Genomic DNA, 17,771 nt, shown 5'->3' with positions numbered 1-17,771 from the left:
CACTAGCTTCTATAAATGTTTTGTAATCTAGCATGGCAGTAGAGAGAACTGAGGGACGGGAATGCAAGTTTGCGATTCATGTGGGAAACAATGTTGTGTTGACAGTATTTAATTTCTCCCCCCCTTTTTTTACATTTTCTTTTGTGGCTAGATCATCTTTAATATTGCAGATTGTGGCTTCATCAATGTAAGCCTCTGCATCATCTCCAATCCATTTTTGTGTGTGTGAATTTCTATCCTTCTTTAATGCATTTGAGCCAATCAGATGTTGTGACAACTAGGGGTGGTATACAGAAGAAAGCCCTATTTTGGTAAAAGACCAAGTCCATATTAACGAAGGAAAGAAATTCCACAAAATAACTTTTAACCAGGCCCACCTGTTAATTGAAATGCATTCCAGGTGACTACCTCATGAAGCTGATTGAGAGAATGCCATGAGTGTGCAAAGCTCTCATCAAGGCAAAGGGTGGCTACTTTGAAGAATCTCAAATATAAAATATATTTTGATTTGTTTAACACTTGTTGGGTTACTACATGATTCCATTTGTGTATTTCATAGTTTTTGTCTTTGCTATTTTTCTACAATGTAGAAAATAGTAAAAATAAATACCCTTGAATGAGTAGGTGTGTCCAAACTTACTGTAGATTTTCCAACTGCTGTTTCACAAAAGTTCTATACGTATATTTTTTACGGTCACATTTCTACTAAGAGTTTTTTTCTAAGAGTTTTATTGATCGGTTGACTGACTTTTCTAATCACCCAGCAGCGCTATTTCAGGGTTAGCTCCAGATAAATTAGCAATTTCTTTCAGCCAGTCCTGAACCTGCAACCAAAAACTAGCTAGATATGTACAGTACCAAAACAAATGATCTAATGATTGTCTCTTCGCAGCAAAATCTGCAGAGCTGGAATGGTTGTATCCCCCATATATAGAACATTTTATTGGTTGCAAGAATTTTGTATAATTGAAATTGAAAAACTAAGTTGACAGTCTTTCTTAAACAATATCATTTTCTTTGGTAGTTTGAAAAGACAATCCTCTAAAAGCTTCACTAAAACACGTTCTACTTGTCCATCAAGATGTCAATATGGTGCCAATGTCAGCCCTCTGTGGACAGACACTGTATGGGATTACGTTTGACAGTGTCTAGTCACACCTAGAGCTAGAGGATGTAAAATGGCAAAGCCAATAGGCCTACTTGAACTGGACTGAAATTAATACCTGTCAATGATCTATTGTGGAGTGGAGTGGGGGGGGGGCAGCAGGTAGCCTAGTGGTTAGAGCATTGGACCAGTAACCGAAAGGTTGCTAGATCGAATCCCCGAGCTGACAAGGTAAAAATCTGTCGTTCTTTCCCTGAACAAGGCAGTTAACCCACTGTTCCTAGGCCGTCATTGTAAATAAGAATTTGTTCTTAACTGACTTTCCTTGTTAAATAAAGGTAAGAAAATTGTCTACAAGCAGAGTTTTGTTAGCATGAATAATTTAGAAAGCATGCATTAGGCATAAAAATAACCTCCTGAATCGGATGATGGGTTTTAAGAATGCTGACTGCAGGGATGAAGTTACTTCAATACAATAAGCTTTGGTTTGAGGCTCTACTATCTAAGCATTTCTCTACCAACAATAAGGCATCTTTGGAGGCTGATCGGCCCTTTCGCCTACAATCACTGCAATTCCTTCTCAGTCCGCCAGCAATTGTATTCTAACGTGAACAAATGGACCAGAAAATGGCCTAGTTGACTGTGGGAGACTTGCCCAGTCACGCAATCTCCACCAGCTACCTACCAGGCAGCCACAAACCTTTGGCTCAGGGTGGTTTAGCCCGGTGTGGTTTCATCATACCGTAATCACGATTTTAAGAGGCCTGGGGTGATTTTAGTTAGTCCCCTCATTGGACTGACTTATCCCGATTTCATCATGTTGAACAACACAGATGTCCTGCAAGGCTATTTGAACATTATTCCATTGTGCAGTGTGGATGTGTGTTTTTTAAATATTTTTTTTTAGTAGGCTTATTGCAACATATGGTCCCCACTCGACTTCACAAAGCTAATAGTGAGGTACACTGTCGGCAAAGAGACAGAGGGAGAATTTCTGTCCTGTGTCTGCCAGAGGGACATTTTTTATTTATTTATTTAGTCATTTTTTTGTGTTCAGGACATTCCGGAAAAACTCTTGGCTCTATAATGACCCTTAGCCCTGGATGAGGGGTAAATGTCCACATCCACAATGGCCATTGTTTCAGACAGCGAGATCAATGCCCTTGGCTACTTCAATACTCTGAGTCAGTAGTCGGGTGACGGACTGCCTGCAGTGACATGGCCCTCAGGTATAACTCCTAAGGGAGACACAATGGAGGGGAGAGGAGCTCTGAGTTGACCTCTGTGGTGGATGGTGATGACTCAGTGTCTGGACAGTCCATTGAGTGGCCACTGTCTCTTGCCTCCTCACACTCAGTTGGAAGATAAAGTTGTTGACCTTTACTGGTTTGGCTAGGAGGTAGGCCTAGTCAAACATGTGCAAACGTTATGGTGGTTGAACATATGGTTTGGGAATCTTGAACATGTAGCATGTGCAATATTTTTCTTTAGGCCATGATTTATTCATCCATTCGTAGGCCAAGTTCTTGTAAGGATATGATACATGATCTTAGCTACTAGTACCTATTTAGGCCAAAAGTGCAGAAAATGATTAGATACATTTAAGCACACACAGGAGCAGTAAAGACTGAAAGACGATTTATGGTCCGGCATCTGCAGTAGCCGTACAGCATTTACAGTGATGCAGCCTCCGCAGAAGTCAGAGCATTCATACTTATTGAGATTCTTTGAGCAGAGCGGAGTGTGTCATACGCATCCAACACATTTGGTCTGCACCACTTGTAGTGATTCAGGACTAATCTCGGTAGCCAGCCAAGACCTTACTTCTTCTGAGACGTTGGAGTCGGTTTCCCAGTGCTTGACATAGCTCAGCCAATATAGTGTGAAGTAAAAAGGCAGTACCATTTTCCCACCTGCATCTCCACTTCAACCCTTCATATATATATTTTTTTGCTTTATGAGCTTGTCCCGCAACTGCCTCCTCTTCTTGTGGCAAGCATCCGTTTCCATAGATGCGGTAACACACACTGTCAATGGAACTTGACCAAAACATTGGAAATGCCATGGAAATGCGTGAGGGAAAGATTCTGAATCTCTTCATTGCCCCCAAGAAAAATTATGCATTAGCATTTAGGCTATTTTTTTGTGTATTTCACACTGCATTAGTTAAAAACGACTACCACCACCAATTTCTGTATGTATTTCTATGCTACCAGCTTTTACGAACGGGAGTTCGCATATAGCAGTCTAAACCTTAAACTTTATATATATTTTTTTTCATCGAAACAACAGACAAATATATCAAAATCCGACTTCAGCAACCACATTGTGGTTCTGTTAAAATACATCAATCATGACGGATTTGACAGATATCCACTTTGTTAGATCATATTTGTTGAATGTGCGCCAATTTGGCATCCTATCCTCCACGGTTTGCATTCCATTGACTTCTTTACCGCATTTCTCCCCATTTACCTCTTTCCAAGAGTTCAAACAATCCCTACACGAGGTGTCCTAAATATGTTTTATATTTGCAAACTTGTTCTGGTAGCCTTTTGTCAAAGTTCTACATGTTTGTTGTGAAGGAAGTTGCAAAGGAAGTGAGTTTGTGTTTATACAGGAGGTACCGCCCCGAACTACTGTCAACCAATCATATCAATGCTGAGCTATACAGAGCCCTCCACATTGTTGCAAAATTTGGGAGGCACACGGCATCGTCCGACAGAGCTCGATATGGCCTCCGGAGGCTCCGCAATCACATCACTCCGTACGGAGCCTTCGCACTGCATTTCCAGATCAGGCATACATCACATTTTAGGAGTGACCATCTACAGCAGGGTTTCCCAACCCTCTCCTTGGGGCCCTCCCAGACCTTTCAAATGTTTGTTTTAACCCTAAAATGGCACACCTGGTTCAATTAGTCAAAGGCTTGATAAGTTGACTAATTGAATCGAGTGTGCCAGTTTTTAGGGTTAAAACAAAAATGTGAAGGAGAGGGTTGGGAAATCCTGATATTTAGGGTATCCCCTTCAGAAAAGGCTTAAAGAGGATTCCTGCTAGTTTGACATGGGCTGTCAGCAGGTTCTGTGTTTACAAGAGGCTCCACTGACTCCTGTTTCCCATGTCAACATCTGAGAACGCTTGGTCCTCAGGCTGGGCTGAGAAGTGGTCACCTCAGTTTCCCAAACTCGGTCCAAGGGTTGCTAATTTTTTGCCCTAGCACTACACAGCTGATTCAAATAATCAACTAATCGTCAAGCTTTGATTTGAGTCAGCTGTGTAGTGCTAGGGCAAAAACCAAGTTTGGGAAACGCTGTTTTAACCCATGGAAGCTGCAGCCTATTCTGTTTTGTAAAATACATAGCTGCCTACCTAATGCTGAATTGAAATAATGTTGATTTAATTTCTTCAAATAAAATGGAATGTATTAGGCAATAGGCCTGTAGGCTACTGTACTGGAAGGTTGTCATCTTGACATTTCCCAGCCCCAATCACGTGATTTAATTCTGTATCCCCACTCATTATCCAAAAGGGTTTCCTATGAAGTCAATCGCTGATATTGCTTTCCAGAAAACGTAACCCATCCCGGGTTGAAAAGTTCATCTGAATAGGGGATGACTTATTTTCGGTGGTGAAAAGTTCACCAGTTTATTAATAATGCAGCATGTTGGTGTGAAGGAGATGCAACAGACAGCTGTCTGGGGAGTTGGTTTTAAAGACAGGAGGGGAAGTAGCCCTCACACTATCTAGACGCTTCCATAATATCTTTGCATGTTAGATACATATTCTGTCTGAGTGTAGCTTCACCCAGAGAGGTCAAATGGAGTTTGAGGCTTGAAGTCCCTCACAGCACGGCTCTCATGAGGGTGGTCCGTAGTGCCATATGTTATGTAGGCCTTCACACTTTTATAAGAGGTGTGTGTAGACACACACTTACACATTCAAGATATCCCGTTGGCATGCACGGTTGCTTTCAGAGGCATGGAAGTACACGCCTTGACACCCTATGATGGCCCAACTTGGCAGGGTGCCACAAAAACTAAACTTGGTGTTTACGCCTTGAAGAGGATGGTGATATACAGGCCTCTTCGAAGGCTGAACTTCAGCATTCATCTGAATTAACGTTCTAGACAAGAATGGCGTCTGCTGTCTCCCATTTAGAATTGCTAGAATTTAAATGGTATCCATATTTGATGACAAGCCGCTCACATGAGAGACATTTTTTAATTTTGGCGTTTTCTTTCACTCGACTTCTCACATTTCATCCTGTGAGTGCCTCCATTCATTGGAAGCTTTGTGGCCAATTCTGCCCGGTAACAGTGCATCTGGGAGGTCAATGATGTGGTGATTGGTGAAAGAGGCTTTTATTTTAGCATGGTCAGACATTGGAGCAGGGTGCAGGTAATCCGCTTTTCTCCATTAGCATTAGGGTAACATGAGATCTACTGGTACCGACTTTACTACGGTGTGCTGAATGGAAGGGCTCGGGGTTGGTCAAGTCTCCATGGGTTGGTCAAGTCTCCATGGGTTGGTCAAGTCTCCATGGGTTGGTCAAGTCTCCATGGGTTGGTCAAGTCTCCATGGGTTGGTCAAGTCTCCATGGGTTGGTCAAGTCTCCATGGGTTGGTCAAGTCTCTATGGGTTACTACCTCCCAAGTCCCATCTCCATGGGTTATTACCTCCCCCTGAGGTCACTGTGACATGTCCCACTGAGATTTAACTCAGAGTAATCCTAACCTTAACCAGGTCATAATCCTAACCTTAACCAGGTCATAATCCTAACCTTAACCAGGTCATAATCCTAACTTTAACCAGGTCATAATCCTAACCTTAACATTACGGGAATTAACAAATATGTTATCCTGTATCAGTGGTTAGGGGCACCCTAAGGATCTGGTCATCCAGCCTGTCACTAACCTTACAATGACTGATGAATTCACTCAGGCTAAGCTATTTATGTTTTATTTTTTAGCAATTTGACTGTGAAATTCGTGGGATTTTGTGTTCCTTAGAATCAGCTTTTGACAGCATGTTGCTAGCGTTTAGAATCACAAATCCATTTTCAGTATATAAGCCTACACTTTCTTTAGCCAAGACTCCGACCTCTTATGATGCTCGTTTTCTCCTCATTTCATCCTGACGACATGTCCATTTGGTCCCTGCAGGATCAGTTTAGTCTGTCTTGTGTTCTTGGCTCATAGCCAAACTGTCGGCTCTAACAGTGTAATTTCCCCTGACGAGCTGATTGGTCGTCTTCACGGTGTCATTTGGTTTGTGTCGTGATTGTCTGTGTCATGATGTTGTGATTCTGTTCGATTGGCTGTGTAATTTTGGTCGCTGTCCTGGTCTCCGGATTAAACGGGCGCGATTTGAGCCGTAACTTCCTTGCTTTGTGCTTCACTGTGTAATTTTCCTAGTATTTTGGTGACTGTCTTTTCCTCCCTTGACATTCTTGTGTGTAATCAATTTTCACGTTGTCTCCGGGACGTGTGCGTGTGTGTCGTCGGGCCCGGCAGCCTGTCTGTTGGGGACTGGTAAGCGTGACTGTGTGTGTGTGACAGACTGGCTTTTCCTGGCAGTATCATGACTCTGTCGGTGCTTAGTGTGCTTCTCCCCAGCCTCCATACATAACTCCATGGTGAGACTGGTTCGTTCCACTACCCACCCTGCTATTCCTTTTCCTCTTTCCCAAAACAGACAGAATCACACAAACCACCAACTTTCTGACCTCATCCAGAACTTGTGTGTGTCTGCCATACATTTTATAGCACTCTTCCTCCATGACAGCCTGTATATGAAACTGGCAGACATTTGAAAGATAGTGTACAGTACCTAAGAGAATGCAGGCAAGTCTGTGTTATGGCTATAAGTCTCTCTCAGGATCCTGTCTCTGGCTCGTGCGTGTCTCAGAGAGTGTGTGTGTGTGTGTGTGTGTGTGTTGCGGTATGGGAATGGAAAGTGCCCCATCACCTGCTCCCTACTCCTCACCCTGCATAAATAATGACCGTTGAGTCTGTGGGGCGTTGAAATGTGTGTGTCGTGACAGACACTGCAGACATTGAGTGAGTGCATACTCCAGCTTTGAGTAATGAGGTGGGCTTTGAGAGTAGTGCATTCCCTGGGACCGCGCGGCTGTGTAAAGGATACCCCCCCCCCCGCCCAGTCTGTGTCCTCCCAGCGCCTGCAAGGGAAAATACCTTTCCTGTCACTTGTCAGTATGGGGAGCATTTTAGTTACGCTAATTTAGGTTGGCAAATTTTGTACGTATGTAGTCTAGGCATAGGTTTTTGTGGTGTTGGATACCATGACGGTAATTTCCCTTTTGGGATTCATAAAGTACCATCTCGCATCTCATCTCTGTCGGGTCGACTGTTACATTTCACCTGTCACTTTGCGGGCATAGGAGAGTAGCCTAGACACTGCGACACAGCAGTTCTATGATGGAAGGAGACCCAGAGACCCCTCTCCTCTCTTCTCCCCTCCTCTGTTTTGTGTCCTCACATTCTCCAGGGTCATCCATCTATCTGTCTGGGTCAGACTTTGGCCCAGACTCATTCAGGCTCGCGGTGAGTTATGTCGTCATGGAGGTCAGACTCCTAGACAACACTGGGGCTGCTACAGCCTTACCTCATCAATCCCTTCCCCCCTCCATTGCTCTACTGTTCCACCCCTAATGTCCCCCAATCAGCACCAGTGGTCTTGATGAGACTGGCCAACTGGGTACCTCCCAGGGTCCAGAAACATCTCCTTGGAATGTCTTTCCACTCCTCTGGCTAATGTGTAGGGGCCTGGCTGGGTAGTAGCCTGCTATCTGTCTGCTGGGTGGGGATGGGGGGGATAGAACTTAGTGTAGTGTGTGTGTATCCAGATTGTCATACCTTCATACTGGGATATTCTGTAATATTCACACGGAACACAAGGGGTGCTGTTTTCAAACCTGTAATCCAAAGGTTATCAAAGCTAACAAGTAAATGTAAAATTCCATAGAAAATGCTAATGAGTGCATTGCCAATATTTTGTTTGGGTCAGAAACTGTACTATACAAGTAACTCCAAAATGCTACACAGTTTGCTGCAAGCACAAAACAAATATTTCCCAGCAAGACTCTTGATCCACAAAGGTATTCTTCTCTTTTGTTGTTAGCTCTGAAGAAGCTAACCACTTGGCTAACTAGCTACTAAATTAGCAAACCAAATGAACAACCGCAGAGCATTTGGCACATATTAGACAGCTAACTTAATAGTTATAAGATATCTAGCTGGCAAACATTTAGTTGTGAATTCCATACTGTAATTAGATCACCTGGCGCATGTTGCAGAACAGTGAATGACTCACAAGGCTCCGTCCGGTCTCTTGTCATTGTGTGCTGGGGACTACCTGTAAGCTTCATAATGTGACAAGTGAAATGAAGAACGTAATGTTCTTTATCTCCTAACATATTGCACAAGTTGACTGCAGGTATTTTACTTATGTAGCTACAAATATTAAAACGTATTGAAAAACGTAAAATAAATTGTTTCAACGGTATTGGAAAACATCCTGTGGCTTTTTCCAAATACCCCCAGTATACGGTATACCGCCCAACCCTACTGAGTTCTATTGCTACCTAGAAGAACGTGGCAGTCCTAGGAAGACATTCCATAACTTTGGCCCAATTTAGCTCACCTGGACCCCATTACACCAGGAGAGAGATTTACAGAGATGGTAGAGAGAACTGTGTACGTGAGCGAGAGAGAGCTCGACATAGTGCTCATGCAACTCATCTTTTCTTCTCTTCTGGAAGCCATTGTGTGTTGGCTCTTGGCTGTGATGCTTACCTCAGGGACTCACTCCGTATTGGAAAGAATGCTTGTCTGCTCAAAATTTTACAAGGGAAGCCTCTCTAACCACTCTCTCGGCTAGCCCGTAATGGGCGGACAGACTGACGGACAACAGGGGTTACCCAGGGCAACCATGAAGACGACTAACTAGAGCCAAGCCAGAAATCCTCCAATAATTGAGCTGTTAAATGTTTTGAGGGAGCACCACCCAAAAGTGAGGTTATCGCAAAAGGGGACTGGGATTCTGAGCAGGAATCCAAGGCACTGGCGGGGATCAGATTCCAAGCTGAAGTTGGTTCTCATTTCATAATATCAGTCGGACTTCAAATACCTGGAGTGAAGGATTGAAATGGAGTGTAGCTTAGACTATTTGTGTAGGCCTAAACTGGACTTTGCCTTCTCTTATAGGTCTAACAGTGCCCCTGTTTGACCCACATGCTGTCTCTTGTGCTTTTGGTTGTTTTATTTAATATGTAAGCTCATAGGGTTCCCCCCCCCCCCCCCCACAAGCTGCTTTGTGTTGTATTGAGAATTCACTAATATTGCTCTTCCATTGTAGCACACCGATCATTTTACTCATCTAACGTTTCTTCTTCTCTTCCCTTCCAGTGCTGTGTGCGAAGAACTTGTCAAAGAAAGACTTCTTCCGTGAGTAGTAACCCATATATATATATTTTTTTGCATCAGTGCTATTTCTGTCCTGTCCTCCCACCCTCCCCCCCCCACGCCCCGTGCATTGGGATGGGATTGTCAGCTAGCTGGCTGGCTGGCTTTGAAGCCTTCTGTAGATGGAGTCCCATAGGAGCTCAATCTGCCTGCAGTATTGGCTGACGAATACAGATTACAGATAGAACACATGATGCACATCGACGCTTGTCCCCAATGCTATCCAATGAGGTGGAAGAGCATCGGTGATGAGCTAGTAATGCCTGACGCATGCTGTTATGACCGACACGGATGAGCCATTTTAATGTAGTTTTAATGTTACTCAGTCATTAGGCTGACTGTGAAAGGCTACCGGTCGTTAAGTAAGAGACAGGAACTTCACAGTTATCTTCACAGTGGCTTTATGCCAGAGAGCCGGTGTAGTTTTATATAATGGCGAGACGAAGATACTCACCACAAATAAATACCTCTGATGGGACACAAAGCACAGGCACGTCCCCTTCATAGGCTAATTATCATAGTGTGTGGTTTTGATTTTTAAAAAAAACTGAATTGGAGCATTCTTTAGGCTATACAGTTGCACAGCTCCCTTGAGACCGTGTATTGGATTACTGTGGGCTTTAAGGCACAGTTTCCTGTAAATGACACACACACACACACACACACACACACACACACACACACACACACACACCTGCAGAGGGAAGTCCCTGCTTCCTCTGCCAGTATGGCATTGGGGTGAATGTGACTCAACAAGTTTGACCTGTGGGAGGTATCTTTGCCTGGAGCCACACACACACACTCCTAACTATAGTCACACATAGTATGTCATTTCTATGGAGCACAGTCAGTGTGTGTGCGTACCAAGTTTCCGTTAAGACAATTTGGCGCCGAACAACGTGACGGGCAAGATTTTTAATTTCCTGGACATCCGTATGCATTGGATGCGTAACTCTGTTAGGGTGTCCACCCACGGTGCTCAAAATCACATTTAGATTATTGTCATTCATCTTAACAGATTGGAAAGGGCCTGTAAAAGTTATAATAAAGTAGAACAATGTTCTTATACCAACATGACAGGTTTTATTGAAAAGCAAAACATTACCCGTTGCGTATTCATCCCTGCTATAAATCATCAAAAATATAATAATTTAAAAAATATATATATTTAGTGTAGAAAAACAAGTCTCCTACATAGCAAAACACAACTTCAAAATATTATATTCATATAATACAATTTGCGAACGACCTGACCTATAGGCTATTTGTATGAACACTTTAATTAATAAATAGCAAAACACAGCTGTTTTCAAATACAATCTAGTCTTTCTAATTTAATTCAGCCTAGGCATGAACATTTTAAGTAAGCCATATTTTGTTAGTTATTAGGCTGTCTACGAACACCAGGGCCGGCCGTTCATGACTACAAACGATCCAGCTTTTGTCAAATAAACGGAAGATTTGACTTTTTGTAGCAGGTTAGGAGAATTTTATGTAGCAAGTTAGGAAAATTAGGTTACGGTTAGGAAAGAGTTAGGGTTAGCTAAAATACAAAACAATTCAACTTTTTATGTTAATTTGACAAAAGCTGGATCCCTTCTTGTCAAGACTGGGCCGGCCCGCACCCTTCCCCATTCCTGCTGTTATTCAGCACCTCATCAGTTGTGGGCCGAGTGTCTCCTCGCCAGGCGCTGCAGTACCAGGCTCTCCTCCAGAGGGCGCCCTCCTCCCGTCCGATAAACGTCCAGGGGTCAGGCCATCGAGCTGGGCTTGCTCTCGATGCCTGAGTCGGAGATGACGGAAGGGGAGCGGTTTAGGGTCTTGGAGCCACAAAATTTAGGAATTTTAAAGCTGATGTTGAACAATCAAAATCTATATGCAAATAGACATTAAGGCTTGTTCATTGCGAGAAAGCTTATTACAATGCTCCTGTGAAACGAGGCCCGTGTCATGCATTTATGAAAGCACCTGCTTCCAAAGCTCAAATTATATCTCTATTTACAGTTCTACTGCGTGATGCTAATAAATGTTGTTTATTGTAATTTGAACTATTGTGAGGTCGTGTCACGTGTGATATACGTTGTTTATTGAGAACTCTGTTTCCTACTATAGGTAGTTGGCTGCCTAGTGATTGCAACATTGTAACTCTCCGATGTGAATAGTTGGCAACGATGTTTTGTTTCCAAGTACTACTGAATAAGCTCAACTGAAATACACATCATTACTCTACTCTACTCTAGTCTATCAATCCATTCCAAATCTTTATACTATGCATGAAACGGGTGGGATATGTTGATTGTGCGTGTGTGTGCGTGTGTGTGTGTGTGTGTGTGTGTACCGTCCCTTATCAGATCTTCAAAGACTATAATAGACTGCCGTGGAACGACATGCTTCTGAGCTGCTTGCTCAACTACAACTACACACAATATTTCCTATATATAATTTAAATGAATAAGTGAAATAAAGGTCCATTGACAATTAATGTTTTGTATGCCACCTTATGACTCAGTTTCTATTGAACTGTATTCAAATACAACCGCTTTCATTTTGACGCGCACATACATATCCTCCATTTTGGCTCCAATTTCAGCTATGAGCTATAAAAAATAGTCTTTCTGTGTCTCTCTCTCTCTCATATTTTTATATGTGTGTATATATATATATAAAAACTACAAGTAATTTATTGGGTTCAATCACCAACGTTTCGGCATCACCCTGAAGAAGGCACAGCGATGCCGAAGCGTTGATTTACCCAATTTACTGGGACTTTATATATAGAGTTGTGCGACTCTATCTTTATAGCTTATAGTTTATTCACTGTTAGTCAGCACCTCTACTTAAAATACTTTTCTCTGGGTGTGCGCCAGCTCATGTTTGTATCCAATTTCAGCTAGAACATATATTCATGTTAATGAATATTATTTTGGGAATTTATCTATGTCTGATGATAGTCATTTGTTTCAATGCCATCAGCTTGTGAATACAGTTACCTCAACTCATCCTCCATTTTGTCTCCAATTGCAACATAAAATCTCCATTTCATATAAACATTTATTTTCCATGCTAGATAAATGAACCATACTGTGACTGTAGTTCCATTGACTCCATTGTTTCTATGCCATCCACAGTTGTGAATACAATCCTCCATTTTGGCTCCTCCTCCACAGGGCTGCCTGACCCCTTTGCCAAAGTGGTGGTGGACGGCTCGGGGCAATGCCACTCCACAGACACCGTAAGGAACACGCTGGACCCCAAGTGGAACCAACATTACGACCTGTAAGTCACCAGTGAAGTCTCTAGACTGGGGGAACACCTTAGACCAATAAACCCTTGTTTCACCATGTCTCTTTAGTTCCAGTTTTCCTCTGCAATTTATCCTTTCTGATCTACAATAATGCCTAGTACGCAGTAGTAGCATAACCTCGTCCCCAGGGAGAACGTCTGGTGTGTGAGACTAAGAAAGTAAGGGACTAGGGTCTGGATTTGGTGAAACTCGCTGTCAACTCCTGAAGAAACCACTTCCTAAAATGGATGCCAAAGAACCACAGACATCTGTTAACACATTCTTGTTGTCTATGGTTTTCAACATTGTCACACTGTTCTGGTTTCATTGACTAAGCTGTGGCGTCTCCGATCTCCATGCGCTGCTATGATAAGCGTGCGAGGAATGCAGCAGGTTACCCTCCCTTCCCGTGCTAATGTGAAGGAACACCCACCATAAACCATTTGAGGCCTTTTGACTGGGCTGCTGCACGCTCACTCTAAGGCTAGTCCGAAATGGCACCCTATTTCCTATGTAGTGCACTACTTTTGACCAAAGTCCTGGTCAAAAGTAGTGCACAATATAGTGAAGAGGGTGCCATTTGACGCAACTCTAGTCTAACCATTGGGACTGTCCGAATGAAATGAGCCATGTGTTGTGAATGTTGAGCAGCAAGCTTTACGTGCTCTTCTTCGGAATAATCGCCACAGGGCCCAAAGGACCTACTGGCAGTGAGTTTACAGGAGGGGAAAGAGAGGGATGTAGAGGGCGGGAGAAGAGGAGAGAAAGCTAGACATGGGGAGAGAGGGGTGTGTGTGTTACAAAAAGCATTGGGAAACTATGCATAGATGTGGGTGTCTTGGCACCAAAACACTATGCACAGATTGAATAATACAGGGAATGTGGGTTACATCATCAATTAGGTCCCCAAGAAAGACAAAAATGAAAAATGTTATTAAGTTGGGCACTGCAGCGGGAAGACCTATTTGCTAGCTTTGCACGCACATGTAGATGTCTCTGTCAGTCTCTCGCTGTGTGTTTGCATGCTTGTGTGTGTGCTTACACACCTGTTCCCCCCCCTCCCCACCCACCCCATGCTTGGCTTCAAACACTCTCCTCTTCACTGGTCCCGAGGGAGTCTCCCCTGCCAGTGACCCCAGGGCTCTGTCACAGGAAATGGCTGACATGCCAAGAAGCACAGCCACAGATGGGAGCCTTCAGCCTCAGCCTGTTGGCTGGCAGGTTGCCACTGCTCTCCACACCTCCCTCTTCCACACCAGGCCAAGCCAAGTGCTCAGCACACAGGCAACCCAGCAGCCCACTCTCTGTGGGTCTGCTACTGTAGTGTAGTCTAACCCCCTCTGGACTACAGACCGTTACAGCAGATTACATTCTTCATTCGCCCTGCATGTGCATATTCATGGAAGGGACTGTACTGGTGTACGAAATGCACCAATCCAATGCTGTTTGTTTGAAATGCATTGGGTAGAGGGTATTAGTGTACACATTCAAGAAATAGGACACAGTCAAGGAGTGTGACATACAACCACTAGTGCTTGTGTACTGGAAAACTCAGCCTGAGCATTGTCGGTGTAGGTTTCACTAATACAGTCAGTGAGTTTGCAATTATTGCGTAACTTATGTAGCTATACGTTTGCAGACAGAGGCCATTAAACCCGAAAAGAGAGAGCAGTCAAAACATGTATTAGTTCAGATCATGTTTGGAGCTTGAGGAGCATACATTCTGCCCCACTCTGTTTTCATATTCGCTGCGTCAGCGCCTGCAGCAGGGCAGGCGGCATTAGAGCGCCAGGTCATGTGGCTCCCAATGGGATGCTAACGGGATGCTAATGTGATGCTAATGCACTGTATATCCCTTAGGCAAGCTAGAGACGTCATGAATAGTGAAGGGGTTGTTTTAGAGCACAAGGGCCGTAAGCGCTCTCGCTGCCCTCTGTAGGAACCAATCTGGGTGTAGACGTGACCCATTTTAGCTTCATACTGTATGTTAGAGCCCTTGATCAATTTTATACAGTAGGTGGTATCTCATATTTCTATAGAGAAAGCCAATTGATACGACTGACGGTTGCGTTTTTCAGAGGCCTTGATTGGTGAAAACCCATTCCCACTCCTTCTCTCACTGCACCAACCACGCTATCCTCCTCACCAGACTCCACCCCGGTTCCCTAATCACTCGTCCCTCTCGGGCCAGGAAACCCAGAGCAGGTGGCCGGCCGTGCTGTCATATCCCAGAAGGCAGAGCTGGTCTCGCCAGCCGTCAAGGGAGGAAGTGTGACCGTGTCGTCTGCCAGTCTGTCTAGGCCGTTGATTAGTCTAGATGTCTATATCTAGCCTCATTACTTTTAACCCAGTCTGAGCTGTCAGACCGGCATGACTGGGCACCCACTGGCATTACTAGATGTCTCCCATTGTGCCACCCCAGCTCACCAGTCACCATTAGTCACAAACCAGTAAATTGGCTAACTTGTTGCGTCATCAGCCTATAAACTGATCTAAGGCCAGTGTTGAGTGTGCCATCCTAATGGTTGAGGTAAGGGATAGTAAACTGATCCAAGATCTGTGATACTTACAATGAAAATCTCTTCAGACTAGCTAGACTGAGGCTCAAAAAGTAATACTTACCTCATACTGTGGTTTGATCATATAGCTATACTTAGCCATATGCACGGACCAGTGGGTTTGGGTCGCTCTCTCTCTCTCTCTGTGGTTTTTTTCTCCTCCTTAATTTGCTGCGGTAAGCACTGTTCTAATCACCGGCTCTACCTGCAAAGCCAGACTGCACATGGTTCCACAAGTGTGTGTGCACGCACCTGTGTGTGAACGTGTGTTTATGACTGTGTGTGTGTACACGTGTGTCTTCCTCAAGTCATTTTGACTGAGGAAATTGTGTTTACCTGTCCTCATTTTCAAAGCCTCAGACGCTAGGTCACTGTCTGGTCTGCTCTCTCATTTCCCTTTAAACGCAGCCTGGGTTTGCAACACACACACAAACTCCAAATCATGTTGTTGGCCCATACATTACCGCCACAGTGTAGAGGTGGAGCAACTTGGCTTAGTTTGAAGCCTTTATCCGGATCTAGATCAGACAGCAGGCGGAAATTTCAAACCACAATGCAAGGCTTTTAATATGAGAAAAAAAAACCCAGCTTAGATTAAAGTTTTATTTCATTTCTGTCCGTCACTCCTTTTAAAGACGTAACAATGCAAAAAGACATACGCCTCTATGGAAGCATTTATTATGTCCACAGACATCAGTTGCCAGTGATATTAGTATCAGATATTTGAGCAGACTTGTCTTTTGACAAAAGGAGACACTGTGAGGTGAGCAAATGTGAAAACTGACTAGACAACCTCTTCCCCTCTCCCTATAACAGTATGGGCCATGTGCATTTTCTACGTGCGCTCTGGGAAACCCTTCTCCTGGAAATCTTTCTCTTCATGATATATATGTACCCATGGAAGAGGGCTGAGTTGGGTAAGCTGTAATTAGACCAGTCGGTGTGTGTGTGTGTGTTACTGTAAGTGCTGTCTATCTGGGGGACTGTGGTGCAGGAGAGAGAGGGGAAACGAAGGGTTCTCCTGTCTGATTCATGATGACTAGGCTGACCTTATAGCCAGACAAGCAGCTTCATCATCGTGGACAGTTAGCACACTGTAATCAGAGTCACTTAGACCTCAGAACCCCATCCGTACATTCTGTGATGTGACTTTGTGTACACACTTGTTTCTTTAGTAGGTCATCCTCTTCGGTGTGTATGACATGTACGTCTCTCCCTTCCAGTTCTCTGCTGCCAATGACTGGAACGAATTGTAAAAATCCCTGAAGCTGGAGACTTATATTTCCCCCACTAACTTTAAACATCGGCTATCTGAGCAGCTAACCGATTGCTGCAGCTGTACATAGCCCATCTGTAAATAGCCCACCCAATCTACCTACCTCATCCCCATATTGTTTTTATTTACTTTTCTGCTCTTTTGCACACCAGTATTTCTACTTGCACATCACCATCTGCTCATTTATCACTCCAGTGTTAATTTGCTAAATTGTAATTACTTTGCTACTATGGCCTATTTATTGCCTTGCCTCCTCACGCCATTTGCGCACACTGTATATAGACTTTCTTTTTTTTCTATTGTGTTATTCGCTTGTTTATTCCATGTGTAACTCTGTGTTGTTGTTTGTGTCACACTGCTTTGCTTTATCTTGGCCAGGTCGCAGTTGTAAATGAGAACTTGTTCTCAACTAGCCTTACCTGGTGAAATAAAATAAAAAATTATTTTAAAAAATTGCTTCGCTCTTACCCTGGGATAATGACTCAGCACTCCAAAAGCACAGTGATGAGACGGGCAGAGCCACTCAGTGTTGTAAGCGATGCATTTAAAGATCTTAAAAGATGCATATTAAAGAGACTAGCTCGCTCACATTCTCTCACTTTCTCACATCAGTTGGTCTGATGTTGTGTATTTGGTGACACATATTAAAGGGAATGTGTCACTCTCTCTTTGCCCTCCACAGGTACATTGGGAAGTCTGACTCCATCACCATCAGTGTGTGGAACCACAAGAAGATTCACAAGAAGCAGGGGGCCGGCTTCCTGGGCTGTGTACGCCTTCTCTCCAACGCCATCAACCGCCTCAAAGACACCGGCTGTAAGTGTGTGTGTGTGTGCGCGTTCAAGCATGTATTAGAGCAATCATTTATTTTTGCCCGTGCACTTTTTGAGCAAAAGTGAATGTGTACGTGTGTGTGTCTGGAGGTGATCTCAGTATGGTGTGAGACAGCAAAAAAAAAAAAAAAAACTCCCAACGATTACTCAAACCCAGACACACATTCCCCCCTCTATTCATCATTATTCCACTCCTATTACGCAACGCATGATCTGATTTATAGACCACA

At 43.7% G+C, this 17,771-nt stretch overlaps 1 protein-coding gene across 4 annotated transcripts in view; it reads left to right on the top strand.

Annotated features, from left to right (window-relative positions):
- LOC110485958 (E3 ubiquitin-protein ligase SMURF2) overlaps positions 1-17,771 on the top strand; it is a 71,028-nt gene that overhangs the window by 21,678 nt on the left and 31,579 nt on the right. For 2 of the 4 annotated variants that reach the window (XM_036940628.1, XM_036940627.1), the window contains exons 2-4: positions 9,535-9,573; positions 12,720-12,867; positions 17,391-17,524. In XM_036940628.1, the coding sequence (XP_036796523.1) occupies positions 9,535-9,573; positions 12,720-12,867; positions 17,391-17,524 (321 nt within the window). The remainder of the gene's footprint in view (positions 1-9,534; positions 9,574-12,719; positions 12,868-17,390; positions 17,525-17,771) is intronic. The other 2 variants (XM_036940630.1, XM_036940629.1) reach the window with 1 other exon arrangement.

The sequence above is a fragment of the Oncorhynchus mykiss genome, chromosome 13 (assembly GCF_013265735.2).
Source record: "Oncorhynchus mykiss isolate Arlee chromosome 13, USDA_OmykA_1.1, whole genome shotgun sequence".
NCBI classification, from domain to species: domain Eukaryota; kingdom Metazoa; phylum Chordata; class Actinopteri; order Salmoniformes; family Salmonidae; genus Oncorhynchus; species Oncorhynchus mykiss.
The sequence above is the reverse complement of the archived record's forward strand: the minus strand, read 5'-3'. Positions and strand labels throughout refer to the sequence as shown.